The 11,268-nt window shown below is 34.8% G+C and overlaps 1 protein-coding gene across 1 annotated transcript; it reads right to left on the bottom strand.

Annotated features, from left to right (window-relative positions):
• Positions 1–1,299: 1,299 nt before the first annotated feature.
• LOC120340658 (cytochrome P450 1B1-like) lies at positions 1,300–11,268 on the bottom strand. The gene is made up of 5 exons (XM_039408973.2): positions 10,054–11,268; positions 6,355–6,441; positions 6,043–6,119; positions 3,124–3,354; positions 1,300–2,626 (listed from the first exon to the last, which is right to left on the bottom strand). The coding sequence occupies exons 1-5, from the start codon at positions 10,726–10,728 to the stop codon at positions 2,062–2,064; spliced, it is 1,635 nt and encodes a 544-aa protein (XP_039264907.2). The 5' UTR covers positions 10,729–11,268; the 3' UTR covers positions 1,300–2,061.

Raw genomic sequence — 11,268 nt, 5'->3', positions numbered from 1 at the left:
GTTGTCCTGAAATTTTGGAACAAATCTCGCTAACCGTCAAGCTCGGACTTCAAATGCTTCGCCTCAGGTCCTGGTATGACAGCAATCCCAGTCAGAAAGGGCGTAGTAGACATCTGTAGTAGACATCTGGACAGCGGTCGCCGTATATATAATTCTCAAAATAACTTGTCCTAATGTCCTTTCAATGTTATTGTTACGAGACATTGCGAAATAGGTCTTTCAGCAAAGCGGCAAGTTATTTAATTAATATATTCATACCTCTCCCACAGGGATACCATTCTTCGAATTACGGTTATGGAAACTATTCATAGACCGACTATAAAGGTTGTCCCAGAGGGCAATTTGACCTTCAAATATCAACATCGTGTAGGTCATATTAAAGCAAAGTTTGCCTTAGATGGATTCACCTCTATCTACGCCCTTCACTCGTGTGATATGGTTGGTCAAAATATATAGATTACCATTTCCGAGTTTTCCCAAAAAGGCGATGCCTGCAGGCTGGAAACCCTATCTACAAATTAGTTTCATCGGGGCAACAAAATTTGTAAAGGGACTATATATTGTTGTATTAAAAAAAATCTACGATTGTATTTGGTAAATTAAGTATGGTTTTTGCCCGAATTAAGATATAGTGTTTTTATAAGATTTTATTCAAACGCACGCGCACTCAGCTATCGTATTAGAGACTAATCTCTAAGTTACTTGTCAGCAAATGCCGACTCCCTATCAGCAGAACACACGGTCTGTCAGCTTTAGAAGCATCACCTCACAAATGACATTAACAGAAATGTTCCTTGCAAGAAAGTTATTATTTTCAATGACACTTTTTATGTCACTGAAGTTATCTATTCATTCCTCCTTAAAAACAAATCCTTGGAGATTGTGTGACCAAACAGACAAAATTTAGTCTATTGTTAAAACGAATCGCATATCGTTGTATCGACGAGTTCGCTGTCAAGGCAATTAGTATTGATGTACATTAATATAATACCAATAACACTGAGTTGAAAATGGAATAAGAATTGATGTGCGCGTTCTTTTATGCAAAACAATCCAAAAGTACATTACGCGACTTCTAGAATCTAGAGCATAATTCATTTCGCACATTAATCGCCAAATTAACTGAATTCTAAATTCGAGATTACCACCCTGGACGTAACGTGACCTGTAAGACACACCACTCTTATAATGACCGTTTTCATAACTACAAATACACATAAGGTTTTCCATCATTTTAAAATCTTTTTGTATAGCAACATCGATATATATATATATATATATCGAAAAAAATTATATGAATATTAGAATCTGTATATATTTAGTTTTTAAATTACAAAGTAAAGAAATTTTCACAAACAAAAAGTAGAAATATAATATTTAACCTTCACAGCACAAATGCCCAGGGCATTTTCATCATTTCCAAATAAGAACGAGACTCTCATTTCATTTGGAAAACGTCAAAATGACTTGGGCACTTAAGCCACTAGGATGATGATCACATTATAATAAAGATAAAACGAATATTAGTAAAACCCACACAAAATGAAATAAATTGAAGACATCGAAGAAAGAAAAACGAAAAAATCGCATTTGTGACCTCACAATAACAATTGAAAGTACTTTTCGCAAATAACGAACGTTCATAATAAGATTACTAATGTGGCGATCATTTGGAGACTCATAGAGATAGTCAGACTGACTGGAAAACCTCAGTCAATAGTTGGATAAACATAAGTCAGCATGCAAATCAGTGTAGAAATAATTTAGAAATACTACGAATTCAAAATAAATTTGGCATATTTTGCTTACCCCATATCAAAGTAGTGTAATTTAGCGTTCGAAATAAATATGCAATTGATTTTATTGGGTAATTATAATTTATTTTCATTTCAATTTGATATCGTCATGTTTAAAATTAAAAACAATAAAAATGAATTATATAACAAACGTAATGATTTGTTACAATTGCTCTACTTATTTGTTATCGACTTTGTATCGCCTATCCTGGGCAACGCTGTACGGCCCATACTCATAAAAAATATTTTATTAAATTTTTGTTAGTCATGAAGTGCCGTTGCTTTGTTCATGCCTTCTAACCAATTTCATCTTAAATGGTTGAGGCCGTGCAGTGAGTCCAAAATTTTCACCTTCAGTTGCCGGATAATTCGGATCTTGCATTAAGTCATATTTATGCAAGAGAATTGAAGTCGATAAAATCAACCAATGAAAAGTAATCTCGTCGCCAGGGCACTTTCTCGCGCCTGATGAAAATACCAAATACTTGTTTATGATATTTTTATTTAATTCTAACCGGCCTTCCAATGAATGTAATAAAAACCGTTCCGGGTGAAAAACTTCCGGAGACTTCCAAAAATTAGGGTCATGGTTGACCGCGTAAAAGTTGAGGAGCACTAAAGAATTTGAAGGTACGTGGTAACCCTGGACAACGGAATCGGCCAGAGTACGATGAGGTATTGTAGTTGCTGTTAGACTTGAATGTCGGAATACTTCATGTACGACAGCTTCTGTGTAGGGCAAACTGGGACGATCAACGATTGAAATAGTTCCGTTTTTCCCAATTACCCTGTTCACTTCATTCCGAATTTTTTTCGCAATTGATGGATATCTGAAAGCACGAATTTTGTTTTTAAATAGTCTGCGTATTAGACATAACAGCTAAATTAAATTGATGGAAGCGAAAACTTGCTCAAATTCGAAAATAAAATAAAAAGTGGAAGGAAAAATAATTAGCATTAGCCACTTCGCAACATTTAAACTCATCAAAGAAACAAGAATTTACACGTCTATACAACATTGTACTTGATTGGGAAATGCTTCGTGTGTAGCTACCTTTAAAATCCAACCTGAGCTCATATTGCAGTCCTAGATGCTTTCTAAGGACGAGGAAATTTTTAAATTGTGAATGGTGCCATATAATCATGGGGCTTACAGCTAAACTAATTCATTAAACCATGTTGCTAAAAAAAAAAACTCATTCTCAAATGCACAACTAGACTTCATACCTGGGGGTTTTCAGAGATGGGTTTTAATAGCTTATATAATTTTATCACCAAGTTTCTGATAAACAAAAAAATTTCAATATATGTCGTTACGAATACTTACTTCAGCATGTAATGAAAAATGAATAGTTGAGCACTGACAAGAGTATCTTGACCAGCTCCAAATATATCCACAAAAAGAGCTACAAAATCGATCTTGTTCATCCTTGAGTTTGAATGATTACTGCCGTTTTGGCAACCATTAATCAAATTAGAAGTCCAATCATCTTGAAGAAAAACGTCTACAAGAGATTTGCATTCCCCCCTTTCGTGAATAGCAAGATTCTCATCAAATCTGAAAAATAAGATAGAAATAGTGAGAGATGAAAACGGAAATTATTGTCTAATTATTGGAAAAGACTGGGTATAGTTACCAGTAAATAGTTATTGGTAAATTTTAAGGCGGATAAGGATTACAAAACAAGATTTTGCGTTTTTTTTCTAACTACCATTAAATTTATTACATAACTTACATTTAATTTTTCGAATCCAATTACTTAAAGAAAGAATGATTCAAAAACAGAACCCAGATAATTTGAAACATATTCTTGAGAACATAACTTTTGTGCAAAGATTCCTGGTTTACTGAATCTTTTGGGTACAATCATACGCAAACATAATTGAGGTGTTAAATAAACTTTCTTGATTAAAATTTATGCGTTCTGTTATTTTTGGGGTCACTATGTACTTCCAAATATCAAAAGAAGTTTGCATCTCTTCTGTAAAAAAGAGAATAAATAAAACAATTAGTCACTAGACCATTTCGAACCGGGACTTTTCCAGCAACGTCTGTGCAAGATTATGTAAAAAAAACTTCAGAATCGGAGCGTAACGACCCTACTTTTCCATTATTAAACTTTATGGTGGCAATGTTACTTTATGCTGCGTATTTGATACCAACGGCGGCTAACCCGGTTGACCGATCAATTTTGTCAAAACCGTTTTTCAATGACACCTCCAGTTGAACTAATAGAAGTTATACAGACAATTTGGGGGTTTTATTTTTTGGGTTCAGGTGGGGCACCTCTGACTAGAGTTGTTGGTTGGTTTTCGGGTCGGTTATGGGCTCTTGAAAACGAACACGTTGCCTAAAAATTTCCTCCGAGTTCTATGAAACCCGATATTGCACTCAAAATTTTGCTGTTTCACTTTAAAACACGAATCTCAATTATCTGTTTTGTAGGGCTGATCACAGAAGTGGGTTACAATATGTCAGGTATAAATCCCATGCACACTATTCCACCTACAGTATGACTGCTTGTGAAGGCCTTGTTAGGGGTAAATATAGCGAATAAGTTCCGTATAAGTAACAGTTTATCAACGCCCTCAATTAATTAGACTATTTAATCTTACATGACTATTAATGGCTTCGAATGACAATGATAAATACAAAATATAAAAGAAAGATCCTCGACTCAGACTCCATGACAACGGAAAATTGACTGCTTCACTTTCAATCAGCCTCTTAACTTTGAGCTAAAGAATTTAAATTCAAATTCTGGCTTTGATAATAAAATTTTACCTAAGGAAATATGATTTGGACGAAACTAATTTTATTTAAAATTAACTGCGACTACAAATGTAGAGAACCTTCAATTAAGACTACGTCTCTCGGTCATCTGAAATAAAGGGTGTTCATAAAGTCCTGTTACTGTTTCAATTATTTATGAAAGTTAGGTTCCCAATATATTTTAACAGGGTTTGTTTTATTTCAATCAGTGTTTATTTAAATTGATACCTCATTCAATAAAACTTTATATGCCCCAGCAGTGCTGCAGAAAGCATATCATAGTTATTTTACCTAATTTAATACAGGAGTTTATGCGCACTCTGCGCGCAATCATTATGGGTCTGACTTCTGGACCTTTGACAAAATACAAGTTCTGTTCCGACTTCATTACCATAATAGAAATAGGCAGTCAGGCTAGGCTAGGTATCGTCAGCATTTGTATTTTGCAACTTTACCAACATTAGCGTCCGTATTACATAGGCCACGTTATACAATTACAAAGAAATATACTTCTATCATCTCAAATGTCAAAGCGTAGGGCGGTGCAACCTATGTTTACCACAGTCCATTGAATATGTGTAACGCCACGGTCGACCTCCGATAAGTTAGAGATCAATGTAATATATTGCGGATAAAATATTCATGAGCGTCGTTAGTAATATTAACTTACTGAAAGAAGTCTAAATCTTACAATAAATGGTGCATAGCAATAAAAATGAGACATGAGTGGAAAAGTCATACGAAATTAAACCCATCTGTGAGGGAGATACATTTTAGCGGGTAGAATGAATTTACTTTAAAATTATGAAGTCATGGCAAACAGTACACAGGAAAAGCCTTTACCCGTGGCCTCTAGAGTCTAGACCAGGGGTTGGCAATCTTTTGTCGCTCGCGGGCCAAAATTAAAGGTTGCAAGTCATTGGCGGGCCGCCCATATTTTTAAAAAGTTAAAAATCGAATGAATGACCGATGAATCACATTCTATCACACAGATCAGAAGTTAAATTTTAAACAGCGCGCGAAGACTGACCATTTGAATATTTTTTGCACCATTAAACCATTTGCACTTAGCATCAACTTTTTTGCGTTTTGTTGCCATTTGTCTAAATTATAATTAAATTATAGGCTCATTAAACGAGTAATTGTGAATTATATACTTTATAATATAATTTAGTCTACACGTAAATTCTTTTGCGTAAAGAATATAATCGACAAAACAGCTATAATTTGTTACTATAATTCAGTGGAGCGTCGCGGGCCGGATTATATTGCTCCGCGGGCCGGATCCAAATGATCTAAAATAAAAAACAGGTGCGGTTCGAACCAAGTACTCAAAAGGTCCGGATTCGGACCGCGGTCCGCTAGTTGAGTAGACCTGGTCTAGATTATCGTTACATTTCCATTGTGTTTATTTCTTGACCAGTACATGATGTTAATTTTTCATAACTGCTAGTGTTATAAAGATTTTCTTACCGTTCATAAACCCAGTTTCGAATTCTTTTACTTAATGTCTCAAACTCTTTTGCCGCTTTCCTATACTTGGGCATAATCTGAAATACATTGGCATAGTAAGGTATAAATGATAGTTGGATACAGATAAATTGTTTTCAATTATATTTTCTGATTATGCTTTGGTTTCTTTTGGAAAATAATCATGTCTTTTAGAAGAGATCAACATAAAATTTCCAATTGCCTGTTCCATTGTAAATTGCATATTCTTAATTAGCACTTTGACACCGAGTACTAAACATTAGATTAAAAGTTCGTTTATAGGTTCAATTTTACCTTTAAGCACGGCATAGTATCGATGCGATTCCCCATTCCAGCTACTTCGCCAAATTCTTTATTATTGCTGAGTAGTCTGAGGAATACCTTGAAAAAATGTTGTAGTTATAATAATGCAGAGCTCCTAATTGAGTTTTAGGGGATGCACGTAAATTGCCCCAAAGTGCCATCTAAACATATGTTTGGGAAACAGCATCATTAACATATTGCAAAATGTATAGTTTATCAGATCGAGGAAACAAATGAAACAAGTATTTGGGTATTCAGCGAGTATTGAAAAAAGACATTAGTTCGTCGAATAACAAGATCATTTTCAATACATTCTCATAAGTGGAATAAAGTTCCAAGTCAAGGGGATGAATGGTGCAGATCATGAAAAAATTTACAATGACTCCGACTACGCGACTCCAGGAAAACACGCCAAACTATGACCCATAAGCCCTTGTGCAGACAATAGCATGAAAAATGATTTTCCTTGTATAATCTTGAATGTCTCATATCGATTTAATGAACATTTTCACGGGAATGTAGCAAATGTCTTTCATATATTAAATACATTCGAGGTTTTCCAACAGAAATGTAATGTCAGAGGTTCACATTTAACGACGTACCGGTATTTAAAAAAGTCAAAATTAAAAAAAATGACCTATACAGTTTCGACTTTTTACAAATTTTTAGTATGGCGTTGTAACGCAGGCTTCAGCACATTCAGATTTTTAAACGTCTATTTGTGAATGAAAACATGTCGATCTCATTTGTGTTTTACACGGTGGCCCATCGAAAAAAAAGTAGCCATAAACTTCTTAATTACTTCTATACGAAAATGAGGAAAATTTATTTAACACTTGAACTTCTGTTTGTGTATGATTCTACCCAAAACTTTTAGCAAGTAAGACGTTTTGTTCTGTCTAGAATATGTTCCAAAGGACATGGGTTCTATTTTTGTGGGACACTCTGTTATTTGTTACTCTTTTACTGGTCAGTTATGGGCCTGACAAATTAGTTATGTAGATAAAGGGTTACTTCGAAAAGAGTGCATTTTCGCAGCGCCATAATAAAACTACTATTGATATAATATATTTTGTAATTCGTACAAAACACAACGGCATCTTTTGTGACATAAGACCGTACAAAAATCCCTGAAAGTATTGAAAAACTGAAACATAAACCCACCCTGAGGCAAAGTCTAAATACTCGGGCAGCCTTATCTCTTCGTGTTGGCATATATTTTTCTATACAATTAAGGGTTTAGCTAAAGAAAATCACTATATGTATGCATACTATTTCTATTTTAAATAATATGTTCCATTGTATAAAATTGGCAAATTAAATTATATATAACTATATGTTTGCTCGTTCGGTCATTTGAATGTTATTAAATTTTGTTTTATGTGGTTTTTAGAAAGATTTACTAATCTTGCACAGCTGAATATACAATTTACACGCTTCGAATTCAGAAGTACTGATGGAAGACAGAATCATAGAAGTATGGGTGCATCAGATTTATTGTCACTCACTCACACGAGAGAGAGAGAAAGAGAGAGAGCACGCCCGTGAATGAGATGTGCATTTGGGCACTAAAGCCAGCAAATTGATTCAAAATATATATTTCTAAAATGAATTTCCTATGTTTCGTTTATTTTTCTATTTACTTTTTCGCTTCTAGATCTCTAGTTCCCGAGTCAGCAGCCCTCAGCGTAACAAGAAAACGGGTCGTGTGACACAAAGTAAAAGGCAAAATTATGGCAGATCTTAGAAAATGCCGCGTCATTGTTCAATAGAGACGTACATATTTGCAGTTGAAATCCGTCTCTGCATAGAAAATGTTTAGGGTTACATACATTTGCGAGATCACACGTGCTTACGAGTTTAAATAACGCAGATCCAATAAAAGTTAAAAATTAAACATTTGAACGATGTCGAATGAGGTCTTTAAATCATGACGACGGGGTCGGCTATTTGCCAATTCCGCATTAAATCACGTAGAAGGAGAGAAATGATTTTCTCATCTATAAATTTATAACACTGCTCTAGTACTCCTGACCCAACTCCATTCTAAACAAAATCTTGTTTTTGTTATTGACATTTTCTCTGACACAATTTAAATTTTTAAGTGGTCGTTCCTAAGGTATTTTTTCGAGTTTTAAAATCGAATTTCAGTTTTTAAATACATCACGGGTACCTGACTGCGACGATATACAATATCAGTACAAAGTATTCAAATATAAGAAATGAATATTTGGCATATTTTCTTGATGTTTTACAAGAATGGCCACGAATATTGGTTGATTTTCTCTGAAGTACCTATTCTCGATTTGCTTTATTTTCTGGAAATAGTTTGCATGAAATTTGACAGGTCCCTCCCAGAAAGAAAATATTCGCTTGAAAATGCACTCGACTACACGGGTCGTTTGACGCAGTCAAAATCGATGTGCCGTACTGTTCACATAATAATCTATCTTTCAAATTAATGAATGAAAATATTTGGATATAATGTGATCAGTTATGAAGAGTATATAATAGTGTCTGGCATATTATGCAATTCCCACTGACAAGTGTGAATCATTGTCAAAGCATCTTGATCTTTATCGGTAAATAAGAAACAAAACTAATTTTGTAGCGTCGCTTGCAGCCCAGGATTGAAAAGTGCAGTGTGCTCGCATCAATCACATCAGTCCTCTTACAATCAAAATTTGGTTCTGAAATCAGTTTTGTATATTTCATTCGCTGCATGCAATCTCGTTTCGAGGTGGATTCAAAGGGCGTGACACTGGGATCCGAGATTTTAAGGGAATAGGACAGGAACATAATCCTCCGTGTTTAAAAATTCATAATGTGTATTCATAACCAACATTACTTCGAAAAGCTTTCTCATCGACGAGAATAGGAATCACAAAATCGCAAAAGGTGTTAAGTCAATTCCAATTCGGGCCTCTACGTAAACCAATATTTGCAATGTCACAATGTTAAAATAATATACCGCATTGCTCTAATATACATAGATTGCTTGTAATGCTTTTGAACCATATCATCGTGCTTCCTTTTTCGAAATAAAATAAAAATATATTAACACGGACTAATTTTGACTCCGATGCACGCACCACAAGGGGGCGGGAGAATAGTTCTTCTTTTGCTTATATATCCTGTGGTCTTTTAAAACGAGATAACAAGTGATTATAGTATAACTAAACAAACATAATTTCAGTTAATCGCTTTGCTGTTTATATTATGGTGTTTATATTACGAACAACAAACGGAACCAAACAGTAGACTTAGAGTGTCACAAACTAAGGTTATTTTGAAAAAGTACTACTAAAAAAACGTAGGGCCATCATTTTTATACTTTCAACGCATAAAATTGACTAAAACATAGATACTCAGTTTACAAAAAAAGAAAAACCGATATCGCACGTCAAAATAGGTGCGATATGAGTGACTGGAATTGGCGGTAATTAAAGATTGATGCAATTTGCAAATTTATTTTTGTGTTGACGCATTTTTTAAATACCTTTTTTGTGCGACTCATTAAACAGAAACGCTATCAACATTTCTTATCTTTGTCTGAAATTCACAAAAATCCCAACTCGGAACATATCGCCGACTTCAATTTTTTTTAAGCACTTCAAATTAAATCAAATCGCTTGGACCCTTTACACAAAATGCTTTGATTGTTGAAGGCAATGAACTTTTAATACTCACTTCGTCTGTAACTGGATAAGATCTTCCGAAGCAAACTAGACACATGAAATTCCCTATTGATGTTTTTACAATATCTGCCGGATCAATATAACCTGAGACTGATTTTTTTGCTTGCTGTTCGACAGTAGTTCCAAGATATAATATCATTTTTGTGGCGTTCTGTTCAAGTTTCTGTTTTGTTTCTGATGACACAACATATAAGTGCAGCTTTTTTACCATAAATCCTTTGCGTTTATGCCAATCGGGCATTGTTGTCCTGTCATTAAAAGCGACTCCCCTACCAAACGAAACGACTTCGTTCGATTTGAATATGGGCCTTCCAGAATATATATCTCTATGCTGATTAATGGCTTGCTTGATTGCAGATAAACTATTTAGCACCAATGTAAAATGAGTTCCCAGTTTTATTCGATAAACTGGCCCATATTTTTCCGCCCATCGGCAAAACGTGATATGCCCGTCGCTAATCTGGGAGGCATTCCCCACGATGGGCCATGAAAACGGACCATCTAGTCTTTTGGCTTCTTGCACACTCCCTCTTCTCTTTTTAGCATTTTTACGAATATTTCGAATGTATATGTAATATAAAATTATCAACAGCGTTCCGAAAGTTGCAGTGGTGGCAAGATCGTTTTGAAATTGTTGAGGTAGATTGTTCCAAATGTTGGGAAACATCTTTATTCTTTGGTAGGATGTTTTTGTTACAAATATAGTCCAGAAGAATCATATCAAGTCTCATCCATATTACCGACAGAATTTTAGTGCTATTTCTGTCAAAAAAAGTCAAATGCAATGATATAGTAAGTCTGTTTTTAGCTACCTCTTAAAGTCTGTTAACTAACGCTCAAGATATGTCACAAGCTCCACCTCAACCAGTTTATGAAGACGAGGGACAGCTACGATGCTCATATATTACTCTACTTAATTATGCAGAGTCAGTATACAAATAAATACTTCTCACGCAGCCCAGTTAATAAGTCACATATAAAATCAAACGCTAGTTCCCGTGATTTGTGAACTACTAAAATGAGCAACGGAAACATGTCCGGGCCATAATTAGATCGAGCATTAGGTGAAGCGTGCGAGTAAATGAATTTTATTGTTTCGATGAGAGTGAAACAGGGCCGGGTATCATGTTTATACATGGCCCGTGACTGGAATATGTGTCCATCTCTATATCAAACTCGTGGAAGTGACCAAATGTCAGAAATGACT

This window comes from Styela clava, chromosome 14, assembly GCF_964204865.1.
Source record: "Styela clava chromosome 14, kaStyClav1.hap1.2, whole genome shotgun sequence".
NCBI lineage: Eukaryota > Metazoa > Chordata > Ascidiacea > Stolidobranchia > Styelidae > Styela > Styela clava.
This window is presented reverse-complemented; position numbering and strand designations above follow the sequence as displayed.

What these genes read in the sequence shown, in the direction of transcription:
- LOC120340658 (XM_039408973.2), bottom strand. Translation starts at nt 10,728, where the DNA reads ATGTTTCCCAACATTTGGAACAATCTACCTCAACAATTTCAAAACGAT. An exon ending in CTTATCCAGTTACAGACGAA is followed by an intron (nt 6,442 to 10,053) that starts GTGAGTATTAAA and finishes CATTTTTTCAAG; the next exon opens with GTATTCCTCAGACTACTCAG. An exon ending in CGAAACTGGGTTTATGAACG is followed by an intron (nt 3,355 to 6,042) that starts GTAAGAAAATCT and finishes CTTATTTTTCAG; the next exon opens with ATTTGATGAGAATCTTGCTA.